Source organism: Alligator sinensis, unplaced genomic scaffold (assembly GCF_000455745.1).
Source record: "Alligator sinensis unplaced genomic scaffold, ASM45574v1 scaffold458_1, whole genome shotgun sequence".
In the NCBI taxonomy this organism is placed as follows: domain Eukaryota; kingdom Metazoa; phylum Chordata; order Crocodylia; family Alligatoridae; genus Alligator; species Alligator sinensis.
In genome coordinates, this window is record NW_005841944.1 from 1,354,604 (window position 1) to 1,371,927 (window position 17,324).

A 17,324-nucleotide genomic window follows, 5' to 3' on the forward strand; every position below is an offset into this window, starting at 1 on the left:
ACAGACCTCGGCCCTTGCTGAGGAGCGGGAGGGCGGCGGGGGCTGCTCAGTCCCGGCGCCGCTTCGTTTCCTCTGCTTTCACCGCGAGGAGGCCAGACGGGCTGCAGCGAAGTCAGAGCTGGTAGTAGCGAACCCGGGCTCCCCTGGGCCCGAGCCGGCGGGGGGGATTGCTGACACGGAGGGCAGGGAAGGCCTCACAAGCTTTTGGGTTGTACCGGGGCATTTGTCACGCATCCAGGTTGTGGCTGTATTTGGTCCAGAGGAAAAAGCAATCGGGGCTCGTGGACAGAGGTGACTTCTTTTATTAGACCAACAAGATTTTTGCAAAAAAAAAAAATTCTTCCAAGAAAGAAAGGAAAGATGGGTTTTCTTCACTACTCCCCAGTTTTGACTTTGTTGCGCCTCATCTGGCCTCCTCTCGGGGAAAGCAGAGGAGACAAAGTAGTGCCAGGGAGGGGACAGCCCGCCCCCCAGATCCAGGGTCACAGCAAGGGGTGAGCTCCATCCAGCGCGACCGTGGAGCAGCCCTCAGTGCCAGGAGGTGCCTGGACCCGCGGGCCAAATTTTTTGCAAAAATTTTGTTGATCTAATAAAAGATCACTTCTGGCCACAAGCCCTGATTGCTGGTCCAGTTGTGGCAACTGAGAGCATTTAAAAGACAGTCTTATAGTTGTTATGTTTTTTTTTCATGTAGCACTACTTCAGAGTTTAAAGTTCATGGCTTTTCTTCAAGTTTTGAATGTGCTTTTTTCCCCTCAGTGTGCAGGACGGGTTGGCTGCAGACTTCAGGTCATTAACAAAGACTCTTTATGATTTGCATAAAGTGCTAGGGGCAGATGCAATCCATGGGAGTCCCTTAAAAGAACTGGTGATCGAGAGCTTTGATGAAGAACAGATCTGGCAACAGCTTGAGCTCCAGAATGATGCAGTTCTGGACTATTTCAAAAACGAGGTTGCTAGAAATGTTAAAGACAAAGATCTTTACCTTATCCCAGTCCAAGAAGAAGATGGTTCAGATGCAGAGACGAGTAGCGAGAAGGAAATGGAACCAGAAGACAGTATGGAAGCAGACCAGATCTCAGATGATGCAGAAGATGAAAGCGAGGATACAGAAAAGCAAACTAAATCCAGAACGTTGAAGAGGCAGCAATACAGCGATGAGGATTCAGATATTGATTTTGATATTGATGAGCTGGAGGAAGAAACGAAAAAATCAAAGATGACTACTTCGAAAAAAACAGGGGAAAAGTCCATAGTGGATGATAAATTTTTCAAGCTGTGTGAGATGGAAGCCTTTTTGGATGATTTAGAGAAGACAGAAAGGCGGGAGATGGAAGAGGATGATTATGAGATTAATTATTTTGAAGATATTCATTCAGAGGAAGAGGATGAAGAGGAATTGGGAAAAGATAAAGTCAAGGTAAGGGTATTGAAAGCTACTAGGCAATAAGCTGGTTAAATAAAAATAACTCTTGAATTAAAACTTATTCCATAGTTATTAAAGACATGCTTTTGTCATGATTAAATACCTAAAATGATCTTCAGCTGCCTTAAGGATGTTGAAATGGCAGCAAGTGTAATTAACAACAGGAATTAGAATAACAAAGAATATGCTGTTTTCTCCATTACTTGAAATCTTTAAAGATCAGATACTTCTCCAAAAGAGATGCTGTGTTTAAATCACAAACTGGTGGACTGAAACCAGAAATTTAGCCAAACTTAGCCACATGACAATGATCCCCTGTGGAGTATGAATATTTTTTGCTTTGCGTGTGTGTGAACACACAAGTCCCTACCCAGAACTGAGAATTCTAGTAGGTTTAGGAGGATCTTCATGCCTCTGCAGCATCTTATTGAAGTCAACGGGGTTCTGTATGATTAGAGATTGAGGGGGGAAGGAAAGGGGTCATGATCTCCAAGGAATGGGGTGTACATCGTAGGAATTGAGATGTGATGGGAGAGGGTCATGGTTTCATAATACTCTGCAGATTAAATTAAATCACAGCATTAACTTGGAAAATAACATTCATGCTTTTTACAGTAATGTTTATAGCTGTTCTGTTTTTTCAATGTGCTTGTCATGAAAGAAAGCTATTTGAGGCACTTCTAAAAGTGATAGACTTAGGCATCTGAGAGCCATGTATTCTCCCATTATAGAAGAACAAATTAATGTCAACATCTATGGCTCTTCTCCTTCTGTGCGGTTAAAGCAAGCAAAAATAAAATTTGTGTGATAAATATGTAGACCTGACACCATTCAAGCCATGATCTAGTCTAGTAGCCAAACAGTAGTGAAATGAATTGAATTACCATTGCAGTTTTTAATAACACTGCTCTCATAGAATAAAAGATTCAGTTAGATCTCTGTCACTGTCACCAGGTAATCTCTTATTTTACCATTTTCCCAGCCAGTTAAAAGTTCTAGAGACCTGAAATATAAAGATTTCTTTGATTCTGTTGATGGTGGTGGTGATGATGATGATGATGACAATGACAATCCAGCTCATCATGATGGTGATGATCAGAATGAGGAAGATGAGATTGAAGAAGACATTTCTGAGTATGTATATTTGAATATTTTGTAACTGTCCTGTTGATAGTGACTGTTTATTTTGAACAACGGTATAACACAGGGGTGGGTGGGCAAAAGGCGGCCTGCCAGGCCATTCTCTCCGATCTGTTAATATTCATCTGCCCTGGGCTGCCTGTCATGCGGCCCTCGATGGCTTGCCAAAACTCAGTAAGTGGCCATCTCCCAAAAATAATTGCCCACCCCTGGTATAACACCATCCCTAACTAAAAAATACAGGGTTTCACCTAGTACCCAGCTTTTAAGGCTTGAGGAAAGAAGAATTTTCAGGAATCCCTGAAAATGAATTTGTATTTTGTGGCACTAGATACACATCTGATGGATGATATATTGCTTAAAGCGGTGTTGTCCAACTTCTGGGCAGTGGGGACTTCACACTGCATGAGCCGCAGGCTCTTGGGTCACATGCAGTATGGGCTGCACACCACAGAGGTGGCCCTCCTGGCCTCCCCTTCTCCCTTGTGTAGGTGGCCCACTACCTTTTGCTACCCACATGCAGCCCAGCTCCTTTCCCAGTCGTGCAGGCAGCCAGACTGCCTCGCACTCCTGTTACATGTGCTCCTTCCCCAGCCATGCACAGCCTGAGTCCCTGCAGCTGGGGACCCTTCCCCAGGCCACAAGTGGACCTCTCACCATGCTACCCTGCCCCCCACATGGGGCAGGAGGCAGAAGCTAGACGAGGGAGAGGGGAGCCTGGAGACTGGTTGTTGTAGCAGCAAAAGCAATGGGGAAAACGGTGGCTAGATAGCCTGTGGGCTGCATTAACCCCTTACAGGCCAGACACAGCCCTCAGGCTGCCATTTGGACAGCCCTGGCTTAAAAGAAAAGAAAATTCACCCACCCCCACTCCCACAGTTCTTACAAGACATTGTCAAAAGCACGAACTGTTTTAATGTTATAGGACTGAGAAAGCTAATGAAATGGAAGTAACGGAACAGAATGGGAAAAATAAAGAAGCTTCTAGAAAAGTCACTTTTAACTTGCCAGATGACAGTGAAACGGAGCAAAATACTGATATGCTAAATGCAAAGAGAGATGATTCCATTGCAATAAAATCTTCTTTTGAGAAAAGGCAGGAAAAGGTAATTCAGAAATTTTAGTAGAGCTTTCTGCTGAAACTTCGATCCAGTGGCAGGTATTTATTTTGATTCTCTTACTTTTAGAGGCTCCCTTTAATTGGAAAGTTTCAGAACAAATATAGAAAACAGTGTAAAAACAAAATGTTACAGAAAAGGCAAATTATACTGCATGTTTAGAAAAAAATACTTGAAATAATTCATATTTTGTTCTGTAATTTGATTTCCCTTGTGATTTATCAAGTATGTCTACTTTTAGTTTTTAAAGTTTTAGGAAATGTTTCTCTTCCAGATGAGTGAAAAGATTAAATCTCTTGAAGAGGAATTGTTGAAGGAAAAACCTTGGCAGCTTAAAGGAGAAATAACAGGACAAAAACGACCTGAAAATAGTCTTTTAGAGGAAACTGTACTCTTTGACCATGCTGTCCGAATGGGTAAATATTGCCATTATGTTAAATCTCAGGTGTTATAAAATTGTTTACCAGGCAGAGTAGGCATGTGATTGCTGTTTATTATATTTTTATTTCATAACTTTTGATGAATACTGCACGGGCCAATGTATGGCATTAATATTGTTCTTTTCTTGCTCTCTTAGCTCCTGTGATCACAGAAGAAACCACCCTTCAGCTTGAAGATATCATCAAACAGAGGATAAAAGATCGGGTTAATAAGATTTAAATTGACCCTTTAAAGCCAAAAAATCTATAAACAAATATTGATGCGTTATAGTGTAGTTACAGAAATGGCTGTTGAGGGCCACAAGTAATTAATTCAAAGAGTGAGTTTGGGGGCCTTAAAATATATTCAGTATAGTTTTGTTTCTTGAATGTTTCTAGAAAAAATACAATAACTGGTTTTAGGTCCTGCAAAATGCTGAGTACACTCCATGAGTCTAATTTTGCATGCTGTTGGGAGTTGTAATGCATTTCAAACGATCTTAAGATAAGCAACTGAAATTGCAGACTGCTTGTAGAGTTAGCTACAGAAGGGCTACTTTGGCATTTGATTTGTATACAAACTCTGCAGTGTTTACAGAATTGATGTACTGAGGGCTTTGCAAACTTCTAATTTTAAACACTTCAGAATACTGACCAGAAGGAGTGTTGCTGTGCATAATCTGTATGATAAGTATTTTTGAAATGTTACACCTTGGCTGTTAATTTATACAACTGAAGGAACAAGGCAGATCAGTACAAGGGGCAAAAAAAGCTGTGCTTCATCCTAGTGTATCTTCTCTCCATGTGTTGGAAGGGCAGGTTTTTTGGGAAGAGGCTAAATATGTGTATGAGAGACCCTCTCTGATCTGTCAGCTATCACTTGTACAGTTGTAACAAAGTAAATAAAGTACCTCACATAGCATAATAAAATGCTTTTGCTGAGGTTCAAGAAGATATGTTGGAACAGTAGGTGTTTAAACTTGCTAATGAAAAAAAAGAGATGTGTTAAGTATTTTATGGTTTTGGCTCAGGCATGGGATGATGTAGTGCGTAAAGAAAAACCAAAAGAGGAGGCCTTTGAATACAAGAAGCGTCTCACTTTGGATCACGAAAAGAGCAAATTGAGTCTTGCTGAAATCTATGAACAAGAGTACTTGAAACTTAATCAGGTAAGTTTTTATGATAATGGATATAAACAACGATATTGCTGTTATTGGAAAGAGGTAAATCAGACTTGCAACCATTTATACAGATGTACTGAGTGTGCAGTATTGAAGGCACCCTCTGTCTATGTACTAATCTGTAAAATGCATGCAAATTATATATCTCAGTGTTCTTAGTTTCAAAGTTGGTGTTAATGTTATTTATGTGAAAGATGTCTTTTTGAGTGATCTTGGTTATAACACTCTGTCATTATTAACCTAGCAAAAGATTGAAGAGGAGGAAGATCCTGAACATATAGAAATTCAGAAAATGATGGACTCTCTGTTTGTACAGCTGGATGCTCTTTCCAATTTCCACTTCACACCCAAGCCAGTGAGTACAAGTGTCACCTTTTTCCTAAATTCCACGCCCTTAGACTAACTGAAAGGATATATCGGGTATATTTTGTGCTTGTTATGCATTTCACAGTGTGAATGAAAATATATTTTGTGGGCCTGACTCAGTTAGCCCTGTTTTGCTAAGATATGATATGCATGTTCATGAATGCTATTTCTTTATTTTTAGCCTGTGCCAGAGATTAAAATTGTCTCAAATCTTCCTGCTATAAGTATGGAGGAAGTAGCACCAGTTGCTGTTAGTGATGCAGCTCTCCTAGCTCCAGAGGAGATCAAGGTAGGAAATTTTGTGTAAATTGTTCTGTATAGTACATTCAAAAAGGAGAATTCATTGTCTGATATATTTCATGTCACACTGGGATCCTTTCCATAGAGACTTTAGAATGACTTAAGAATTTCAAATCATTGTAACTGTAGAGAGTGGGAGGAGAGCTAGCTTTGCTTCTCTGGGTTTTACAGTCTTTCCCCATGCATCTTGGAATCCCGAGTTTCCGTTCCAACATAGCTTATTCTGATTTTGAGAATGAACCTATATGCAGATTGCTTGAGTACCTTGTACTTTCTATTGTTAGAAATGCATTTTACCATAACCTGCATTTCTCCATCTTTTAGCATTCAGTTAATCTGTGTTTTAATTTTCACTGTCTTGAATTCTATATGTAGAAAGAAAGATAGAGGAGAATGGGGAAAAGTGAAATAGTTACACAGATGATAAAATTTGTAGAAACTTATTTCCCGAGGCTAGTATGAAGGAGTCCTCCTATTCGGGCACTTTTGTTTTCAGGAACTTTGATCTGGACACAGTTGAGAGTGATGTTAAATACATTAATAGGTGGGAGCTGAATTTTACTACTCTTGGATAATTGATGCGATACAATGAGGATAGCCATCTTGTTTGTACACTTCACAGCCTAGATCTCATTTATGGTGTCAGAGTTAAACCCTTGTGTCTTCCTCAGGAAAAGAATAAAGCGGGAGATGTAAAAACAGATTCAGAAAAAACCTCCACAGACAAAAAACGAGAACGAAGAAAGAAGAAGCTTCGTAAACGTTTGAAGCTAAAGGAGAAAGAGAAACAGCAGAAAATCCTAGAAACGACTAAACCAGAGCAAGGCAAACTCAACAAAAAAGCTGTTGCAACAAAATTAAAAAAGCTAACCAAAGAAGGCAAAGCAAGTTTGCTAAAAGTAAGGCCATTTTAAAGAGTTGTCTTCTAATTTCAGTTGTGTACTGTTTTTAATTGGGTATTATTTTCCGATCTCATCATAAAACAATCAGATTATTGATGTCTTCCATGTTAAATTATGCTCCGAGTCCTTTTCACCATTTCACTGATGCAAAGCTGTCTTACACCCAGATAGTATAAACTGCCACAACTGCTCCTATACCACTAGCTTTCCTCTGCTTGGGGGTTAGGGTTATAGTATTTCTGTGTATTTCCAAACACCAGCTCTTGTCTTAGTTCTTTGGGATGAGAAGGGTATTCTAACCTGCTGGACTAATGCAGTACAAGTGAACCCTGCTAGTGGGAGAGCACAAAAGATCCATTTTTTTCCCTTACCTTTGCATAACATTTAATTTGATCTAGGCCTAGAGGGTCCATATTTAAGCTCTTTCTTTTAAAAAGAGGAGACTAAAATAAGAGTCACTTTAAAATAAGGCTGGTCTATTTAGTAATTGTGTAATTATGCTACTGCATTAGAATGCTAGTTGGGTTGTTTATTATAACAAATCCTTTTTTCCATTGACAGGATGAAGGTAAAGACAAAGCCTTGAAATCATCCCAAGCTTTCTTTTCCCAATTACAAGATCAAGTCAAAGTGCAAATCAAAGATGCAAAGAAAATACAGAAAAAACAGAAGAAGCAGCAAGAAATCTCTGCTCATAAACTTAAATTATAATATATTTTATACACGTATCTTGTATATAATAAAATGTTTCATTTTTTTAACGTGTTTTGAATAGTTCATATGTTATGTAGAACATGAAAATATTCTATAAACTATAGTGTTCTTCCTGGTGTTAAAATTTGATAACCTGTTCAGTACTACTTAAGGCTTTTTGTTGTTACCCCTCTCTGCTCTGGAATTCAGGGCTCATCCTCCAAAAGAAAAGCCATGCGCAATAAGTAAAGAGATGTATTATGATTTATTTATGTATGCTCAGTTTTTTATATGCGTTTATCTTCAATATATTCCCCCTTTTTTCCATATACCATGCTTACAGAAAAGGGTGGGATAAAGGTTTTAATAATGTAGTAAAATGTTAGATTTTGGCAATCAATCTGAAAAGATGATGGATGGCTTTATGTTCAGAGCTATTTGTGGCATAATACTTTCTAAGGCTGCTCTTCAAGAAATCAAGACTAAGTAGTAGTATTTTATTGAGCTCATTCATTCAGAATATTGTGCTGATGTGAGAGAACTTTGCCCTTGCAGATGCCACCGCCTCAAATTCTATGGATTTAATGGAAGAAAACTTCCAGCAGTACATCTAGACTTGCATCTATTTATATTGAAAAAAACATCTTTTGGCTTTAGCAATAGTTCTGAAGAACCACTGCTTCTGAAAGCATTGCAGTATTTAATATACTAGTATTTTAAAAATAATCTCCAAAAGTAAATATTAATGTGTGGGGGGGTTGGTTTTTATGGATTTTTTTTGAGGTTTTTTTTCTTTTTTTAAATTTCAACCTATACCCTCTAAAGCAGTCCCCTAGCAAAGAACCAAATTCACATTTGCTGCTGTGCACTTCTACTGTGAACATAAAATGATCTATTTTATTTTTAAAAGCCCAGGTGAAGGCTACCTTAGCTTGCTTAAAATCTAATATGTTTCTTAAGAATCGGTGACTAATATTTCAGATTTTTTTTGAACATTCAACAGTTTGCAGTAGAGGTGCACCAATACATTGGTGCATATCGTATTGGCACAGATAAAAGGAAAATTGACATTGTTGGCAATCGGGTTTTTTTGGCTGATAACATTACCGATAAATGCCAGGTGCATGTGCGCAGCTGCCACATGCACCACAGCTAGGAGTGTAGCCCAGCAACGTGAAGAGCAGCGTCTGGCTGGTAAGTCTAGGGAGAAGGGGTAGGGGAAGTGAAAGGATGTGGGGAGAGCAGATTGTAGACCCCCACAGGGATGGAGTGGAGCAGGGGCAGGTGCTGCACCATGGGCAGGGCATGGGACAGCCAGAGGGTGCAGGGGGCAGGCAGCTCCTGCTGCTGTGCACACCCCCAAGGGAGGCATGTGCCCCCTGGATCTGCACAGGGCAAGCTGCATACCAGAGCTGCTACTGCCTCTTCCCAGCAGAGGCTGGGCCCAGGCTGCGCTTAGGGTGGGCAGCAGCAGTGTTGGGAGGGGAGCTACAGCCACCTCAAAACTTGGTATAGTTCCCCTCCCAGCACTGCTGCTGCCACCCTGCCTGGGCTGAGCACAGCCTGGGCCCTGGCCTTGCATACAGATCCTGGAGATGCATGGGGTGCATGAAGCCCCCCCTGATGAACCACCAGCTGCATCCCACCCCAGCTGTGAAGCACCTGCCCCTGCTCCAGCTCTACTCCCTCCTTTACCATGGGGGCTTCAGTCTGCCCCTCCCCCATGCCCTCCCCCCCCGCCCGGGTACCCCTAGTTTGCAGCATTCCTTATAATCAGGGATCCTGGTTTTCCATTTCCCATGGAAAAACAGAGAAAACCACAGGTTTTCCCTTTTTTATCAGAGAAAACACGGATTTCTCCTTTTAGCAGAAAAACCGACAGATTCCCTGCTCTAGCAAACAGCTCTGCAGGCTCTGTTGAGCTGTTTACAGACAGGGTGGGAAACCCCCAGCCCTGCCCAGAGGCAGATGGGGAAGGGTGGGACCTGAGGCTCTCAGTCAGCCACAGCTGAGGTAAGTGGGGCTTGTGGGGGATGGGGGACCCTCTGGCAGGGCTGGGGGGTTGCAGGTCACAGCTGGGGGGCACCAGCAGGGCTGCGGGGAGCCAGGAGCTGGCCCCACCACTGCCCAAGCAGGCAGCAGTAGTGGGGGAGCTGCCTGCTGTTGGGGGCAGGGAGCTGCAGGCTTGGGTCCCTGTCCCCATAGCCCTGGCAGCTGGGGGCCCCCTCTGGCAGGGCAGAGGCTGTGGGTAGGGGTAAGAGGCACAAGTAGGGCCGGGGGGCTGTTGTGGGGGCAGTGAGGGGCACCAGCAGGGCAGGGGATGCAGGGGGCTTTCAATTTTAATAACAGATTTTGGGGTTTTTATCAGAATTTCCAATTTTTTGTCAGAGAATTTGTGATTTTTCTATCAGAGAAAACCAGGATCCCTGCTTATAATATTTATTTTTAACACATGCTCACAGACAATGTACAAGACATCCCTTGAACTCTCTTCATCATTTCTTTGATACAGGGATTTCCAATTTTGATCAGAATTTCCCTCTTTTTTAACTGTGTCCCTTAAGGTACTTACTACCTTCATCTTTCCTTTTATGCCAGGCTGGCTCCTCAACAGAAAGAGGGTAGGATTATGTAAATTAAAACAGCTGACTAAATATTCCATAAAGCTTCGTCCATAATGCCTCCTTTTCTTCCCCTGCTCCTTAATGTGGAAGACTGCTTCTTAAAATTAATCAGTTTTACAGTATTCTAGGGATCTACTTACAGTACAAAAATCCCTAGTTCTCTCCTAGTTTGCTGGCTGCTTTATGTTGCCTGAAACACGGTTTCTTGTCCTTCCTCAGGTCTGGGCTAAGAGGCAGGTACAGCCTAAGCCAGAGGAAGGGCACTTTGTGCTCTCCCAGTACTGCAGTAAAAGACTATATAGATATAGATATATAGATATATACACACACCCTCTACAGTTGCACAGCTACCACAACACTCTGAAACTTATATTGCTTCAACAGAATTATTTAGCCTGGGTTTTCTTGCTGATAGGGAGAGTAAGATTATATTATACTGGGTCTGAACAAGCCAAAATGGAAGTGGTTTTAATGACCCTCCTCTTCAGGTAGCAGGAGCATCTGCAGTTGAATTATATATATAATATTTTCATTATTTAGGCTGAACACCTGGACTCATTCACTTCTACCACAGGTTTAACAACTAGCATTCTTCAAACTTTCTTTCAAATATTCCTGCACTAACATCAACTGTCAAGATACCACTGTCCATAGCCAGGATGGCATCTTACAAACCACTATATACAGAAAACCCACACACTGTTCTACCTATGTCTACAAGATGAGCAATCATCTCAAGTGCACCAAAAAAACTGTAATCTATAGCTAGGCCCTAAAATACCACCATATCTGCCCTGAGAAGGACACTTGTGAACCTAAGAACACTTGCCCAACCTAAAATCTGCCTTTATACAAGGACACTCCAGCAGAGAAATAGACTATACATTTGAAAGAGCCACCCAAATACCCAGCAGTAACCTGCTAACATACAACTCCCCCCCCCCCCCCCCACCGCACCCTTGGGGGCTTTTCTCAACTCTTATGTAAAGATGACCTAATAGTGTCATGGTGGGGGGGGTGGGGGGGGGGGGGGGGGGGGCGCATTTTAATTAGAGCAGCTCCAAGAACCACTCTAATTAAAGTGCCCAGAGTATCATGTGTATCAGCGTCCCATGCTGAAAAATTGTGGCAGGCGCACTTTAAAGCTCATTGAACAAGCTTTAATTAAAATGCCCCCACTGCTATTTTCAGCATGGGGATGCTGATACATGTGATACTCCGCACACTTTAATTAGAGTGGTTCTTGGAGCTGCTCTGTTGCACTGTAATTACAATGCATTGGAGCAGCCTTGCTCCAATAGACACTCTTCATTTATGGACACTCTTCGTGGTCACCTATCACTTCACACTGGAACTGATAAAAAGGATCCTCAAACTATGGCCTATACTCTACAAAGATCAGACCCTGAGAGAGAGATTCCTAGCGTCTCTGCTCCCGGCTTTCAAACAACCCCCTAACCTTGCCCAGTTCATTATCAGAAGCAAATTTTCCGCTGCCTAACAGACATCAAGTGGAACACAGCCTTGCACTAGCAAGAAATACTTAACTTGTCAGTGCATCTCTACTGCTACTACTGTCCACACCCCCTATAACAAAACCATCAAAATTCATGGTTCCTACACATGCCTTTCCCAAAATGTGATATACCTGAACCAACACACCAAGTGTTCTCATGGCAACTATACAGTTGAAACTAAACAACAGCTGTGCACCTGGATGTGCCCTTACAGGAAAAATATAAAGGACAGACATGAACACATAAAAGCACATTTCTCACAGAACAGCCACGCCCTCTCTGAGCTCACTAGCCTCACACTCAAGGGAAATCTAATACCTATAAAATGTGACCTTGGGCATGAACATTCATCAGATGGCTGGAAGAACAAAGAACTAAACACTGATACTGATTTTATGGCATATTGTATTTTCCCTGACTCCTGAATTTTTTCTAAACATGAAAGGTGAGAATGATTCTCATTCCTTACAATAGGTCTTGATCTCCCACTAATCAGCTTTTCTTTTGCTAATTGTGTGTCTGCTACCCAGACTTTTTCTCCCTCCCTCCCACCACTGTTCTTTATTCTGCTTGCCTGGCCCATTCTGATCAGACCTCAGGAAGAATATCTTTCTAAAGCTTGTGTAACTTTATCCCAATTACACAGTTGGTCCAATAAAAGTTATTACCCTAAGAAATCCTTGCCTCACGTAATTTCTGGACCATCACAGCTACATTACTCTTACACTACCTAAATTAGTGCCATAATTGTCTATTAAGTTCACCTGTACTCAACTAACTGGAAAATCAATCTGGTTAAACTGGCAAATGCAGACTCTTTGTGTAAACTGGCTCAAGTCTTCAACTGATTTAGGATGCAACAAGCTAAATTTATACAAGGAAGAGTTGACCAGTTTAATTATGTCAAGATAGAAATCAATTTAAAGTCCTGTGATTTTCTGGCTGGTGTATACAATGTATAAAGAAGGTTAAACTCTAGTCTAGGCAGTGAAGTTGATTATCCAGAACATCCCTTCCCCCGGAACATGACCTTTGAGAGTTGTAGCTGCAATTATCCTTTCAAGAGTCCCTAAAGAAACTGCCTCATTCTAAATAATTCCATCAGATGTGCGATAACATTCATTTTACCAGTGAAAATATGCCTAGTAAGTGTCTCAGATAAACAGATTAATAAGAAATTAAATATTTTTATTTAATGATGCCAAATATATTGTCGTCTACAAATGGGCAAAACCAGTCACATGTAATAAAAGTCATGCAGGCTACTTAAACTAGCCATTCCATAAAACTTGACTTGGGAAGGGTGCTTGGGTAGTGTCATTAATCCAAGTTCTTAACATCTCACTGTAGTAACGGAGGGGAGTTCATTTATTCCGTGTGAAGGGTCCATAAATCACTGAGCTGCACCAGACCACCCTGGTATGTGGGCACCGGCCTTGAGCAGTGCCCGGACTTCTCATGTTAAGAGTCTGCACTCATGACAGGTCATCAATACAGATCACGGATTGCAGGAAAAACCAGCAGAAATGGGTGCTAGGCAACTTGCCAGAGAAGTAATTTGAGAGGAGGAGGAGGAGGAGTTCATGTTCCATTTCAGAACTGAGTTTTGAACATGCTAAATAGTTTTTAATCTGTAATTTATACATCCTGGTACACCTGTTATTCTTCCAGCTGTTTTGGAAATCTCTTTTTTCCGTCTGTGAAATGTTGGTGGATTTGTACGTGACGATCCCGCTCCGCGGTTTCACACTCCCCACGCCTTGGGAATCGGAATTGCCCCGCCCGCCGCGACGCCTCCTGGGGCTCCTCCCCGGGACGTGGGGTCGACCTCTCCGCGCTCGCCTTGTCACGCCTGGATGGACTGAGGCTGCCTGGGGGCGGTGCTGCCCCCAGCCGCACCCGACCCGGGCCGTGACGCAGAGCCGAACGCCGGGGGCCCGGCCTATTGGGTCGTGGCGGGAGAATGACGTCACGGCGCGGTGGCTTTGCGTCACTGCCTCGCAGAGCATCTCCGGCCCCGTGAGAGGTACCGGGGGAGGGGGCATGGGGCGGCCGGGCCGGGCCGGGCTCTACCGGCGCTCTGCCAGGAGCTTCCCCGCCGCTGTCCCTGCAAGTGACACGCGGCTTCATGTGCCCGTGTGAACGGCCGCCGCTGGCCCGCGTCGGGCCCACTGCCCCCTCCCCCTGCGCCCTGCAGCACCCCGGATCCCTGCTCGCTTCCTCGTGCGGGCCGGGGCGCTGTCCCCGGGGGAGGGGTGGGTGGCTACCTGCCCCGGCCTTGGAGAGGAGGAGCAGCTGCAGGGGCAGGCGGGCAGGTTAACCCTTCCCCACCTGCTCCTGACACGGACAGTGCGGGGGAGGGGGGAGCACCCGGGAAAGCCTGGGGCGGGCTGGGGAGCCTGACCGCTCAGTCTCCAGGCCCCTGGTGGCCTGAAGTGTCTGCTCCAAACTCCACTAGCGCCCATCAGCACTTCACCGCCTGGCCTGTGCCAGGGCTCTGCCACCCGAGGCGCCTTGTGCTGTCCTTGCGTTGTGCCCCTTCAGCGGCACCTTGCACACTTTTAGGCTAGAAGTAGATGTCACTGAATGAAGAAGACCGGCACAGCTGATCCACTTCACCGGGTGAAACACACGGTCGCCCCTTGTCCCACCCTTGCTGGTGCAGGATGGGGGCCATGTGATCTCCCCGCTCACCCAGACCCAGGCCATGGGTCTAGCGGAGTGGGGAAAGCGGGGTTTTTACCCACCTGGCTGGACTCGCTTCTCTGCAGTTGTGAAGGAGCAAGTCTGGGTGGCAGGGGAAAGCCCCGCTTCCCCTTCCCGGGGTCTGGCTGGGTGGGTGAAAAGTCCTTGTCCCACCCAGCCACAACCAGGCATGGGTCTGAGCGAGGAAAACACCACAGAGGTAAAAAACATCTGCTGCAATAAAGTGGCAGAGTCTATTGCCACCTTTTGTTATGCCACTGGTTTTCCTTTCATGTGGTGGACAAGTCTTATTGCTGTCTATTTGCTCAGCATTTGTGCTGCTCCAAAACGTTTTATGGCAGCACAAATGAGACGTTGAGCATCTTTTTCCAGAGGGTCTGCCACTTGCCTCTGTTTCTGTGCGTCTTGCACACGATAACAAGAGGAGAAGGAGAAAAAGGTGCTATATATACACAAACTGGCAAGGGTAGTATCTGAATTCTTTCTGAGTCTAATTTAAAAAAATGGGTTGTCTTTGAAATAGAAAACCCCTTTAAATGATCTCACTAATTGACAGAAATGTACATAGCATGCTTAAGGCTTGGAGCGAAGACTGAAAGGGGCAAGTGTGTAGGATAAATAATTTGTAAGCCTTATGATGGTGTTTACTGTCTTCTGTATTTTAGATGCTACCAGCACCCAGCCGAAACAGCATGATGTGTAGCTGGGGACTGCACGTTGTGTAGGTTTTGAAAACACAGTTAATAGTGCTCATCAATATGTTTGTTTTTGTGGATACTCAAAGTTTGCCCCAGATTTTAAGTTCGCATAAACAAGGTAACATAACAATTTCATGGTCAAAACCAGAAATGTTTCCCTATTAAAAAATAAATATCAACCTTCTTAAACAAGCACCTCCCAGTAACTTCTGACTAAAAACAAACTGAAAGTAACTTAATTGATATACAGTTTCATATAAATAGAAAAAAAATCTGGATCTCATCCTGAAATACTTAGGTATGCATCAAATAAATTGTACTAATCAGGGTAGTAGTGTTAAGTACATTTATAAGTCTTATGGTTAGGGACAGAAGTTACGCATAAACCGGTCTAAGTGTTCAGAAATTGGTTTAAACCTGTAACAGAACACACATTCAGTGCACGTAAACCAGTTTCAAAATGGCCAAAACTGGTTTGAGATACTACATTCAACCAGGTTTATCAGACATAACTAATTGAGCTCAACCTGCTTTATGGAACTTGTGTCCCAGACCCCTTTTTGGTTTAAGTTAAACCAGAGTCCCCCAGCATCCCAGCATGCTCAGCAGCCCTGCGTGGGCCTGTGCTCTCTGCTCCAGAGAGCAAGGCTGGCCCTGGCCCTCTGTTGCCTAGCAAAGCAGGGGTGGGCAGGGGCATGGCCAGACACCGACCTCCCTAAGGCAGGGAAGAGTTTTATTCCCCCCTCCCTCCCCTGTCCCACCAGCATGGACCTGCTAGGCATTTCTCCGCTCGCTGCTCCAGCGGTGGGGGCATGACCAGCCCCGCAATAGCTTCGAGTGAACTGGCCAGGGAGGGGATTTAATTCCCCCCCTTCCCTGTCCCACTGGCACTGACCTGAGCTGGGGTCTGCCTGGCACTCCCCGCTTGCTGCTGCAGCGGTAGGGACGTTGCCAATGGCCAGCTGGCGTGGCCCCCGTCCGTTTCCTCTGTCGCTGGAGGACTGCAGTTGGGGTCCTTACCTCCTTCCCTATCTGCTCCACCGGATGCTGGAGGAAGTGGGGAAATAACCCTTCTCCCTGCCCCGGCACCTAAGGAGGTCATGCTGGCCAGCCTCTGGGCACACCCCCATCCCTGCTGCTGGAACGGCTAGTGGGGAGGGACCCTGATGGGGGCAGCAGCTGCTGTCATGGTTTCCCAGGGAGCGCAAGTCTCTTACCAGTGCGGGGGCTGCAGTGCAGACTGGAACGGGGTGGGGCAGTCAGAGTTGCCACAGACTGCACGGGGTGAGCAGCGGCAGCACTTGCGGGGGCTATGGCCACCCCTCCGAGCCCCAGTCCTGCTGCTCTCCCCATGCAGTCTACGGCAGTTCTGACCTCCCTGCTCCGTTCCCGTCTGCAGCGCAGCCCATCCCCTGCTGGGAAGAGGATTGTGCTCCCTGGGAAACCATGACAGCAGCTGCAGCCCCTGTCAGGGTCCCTCCCCCTTTGCTGCTCCAGCAGTGGGGGCGGGCGCGTGGGCAGAGGCCAGCCAGCATGGCCCCCTTAGGTGCCAGGGCAGGGAGTGGGGTTATATTCCCCCTCCCTCCATCATCTGGCAGTGGGGGCAGGGAAGGAAATTATCCTGCCACTCATGCCACACAGGGAGCAATCGGTGGCAGCAGTCGGGGCTGGCAGACCCCAGCTGCGGTCCCCCAGGGACAGAGGGGATGGAGGGGGGAAATAAAATTCCCGGACATGCCGGACAGTCTCTGGCCATACCTCCCCCCTGTAGCAGTGAGGGGGGAGCACCAGATGGACCCGGGCTTGGGTCTGTGCTGATGGGACAGGGAGGGGGGAATTAAACTGGCCAGTTCACTTGAAGCTACTGCTGGGGTTGGTCAAGACCCCCAGCACAGCTTCCCTGCAGCCAAGGGCATGTTCTAGTGCCCCCCGGCTTCTGGCCTGAGCCACTGCAGGCATATGCCTGCATTACCTTAATGTTGGTTCAGTTGCAAATTGATTCAATCTAGGCAGGTAAGGCTAACCTGCAAAGATTGAATCAATTCAGGCTCTGGCTTTTTGAATGCCTGTCCTCACCTATAGAACTAAGGTGTGAAACAGTGATAAGTGGATTATAAAAGTTCTTTGTCTTGTAATAACCTTTGCACTAGCAATATGGGTTCAGAAACTTGTTTGTTTACAGTGTACAATTTTTTTAACGGACTTACACCTCATTTTCCCCCCCAAGTGTAAAG

The 17,324-nt window shown here is 44.8% G+C and overlaps 2 protein-coding genes across 3 annotated transcripts in view; both read left to right on the plus strand.

Moving 5' to 3' along the window:
• The window catches only part of MPHOSPH10 (M-phase phosphoprotein 10), a 14,758-nt gene extending 6,940 nt beyond the window's left edge, over nucleotides 1-7,818 (plus strand). Inside the window, exons 2-11 of the mRNA XM_014518226.2 lie at nucleotides 760-1,420; nucleotides 2,409-2,560; nucleotides 3,492-3,672; nucleotides 3,959-4,100; nucleotides 4,262-4,329; nucleotides 5,135-5,272; nucleotides 5,529-5,639; nucleotides 5,832-5,939; nucleotides 6,622-6,849; nucleotides 7,414-7,818. Of these exons, the coding sequence (XP_014373712.2) occupies nucleotides 760-1,420; nucleotides 2,409-2,560; nucleotides 3,492-3,672; nucleotides 3,959-4,100; nucleotides 4,262-4,329; nucleotides 5,135-5,272; nucleotides 5,529-5,639; nucleotides 5,832-5,939; nucleotides 6,622-6,849; nucleotides 7,414-7,563 (1,939 nt within the window). The 3' untranslated portion in view covers nucleotides 7,564-7,818. The remainder of the gene's footprint in view (nucleotides 1-759; nucleotides 1,421-2,408; nucleotides 2,561-3,491; nucleotides 3,673-3,958; nucleotides 4,101-4,261; nucleotides 4,330-5,134; nucleotides 5,273-5,528; nucleotides 5,640-5,831; nucleotides 5,940-6,621; nucleotides 6,850-7,413) is intronic.
• A 5,086-nt stretch (nucleotides 7,819-12,904) lies between these two features.
• FAN1 (FANCD2 and FANCI associated nuclease 1) overlaps nucleotides 12,905-17,324 on the plus strand; it is a 45,645-nt gene continuing 41,225 nt past the window's right edge. The window contains exons 1-2 of one of the 2 annotated variants that reach the window (XM_006020026.3): nucleotides 12,905-13,712; nucleotides 15,058-15,113. The gene's annotated coding sequence lies outside the window, so the exon portion shown is untranslated. The remainder of the gene's footprint in view (nucleotides 13,713-15,057; nucleotides 15,114-17,324) is intronic. The other variant, XM_006020027.3, reaches the window with a different exon arrangement.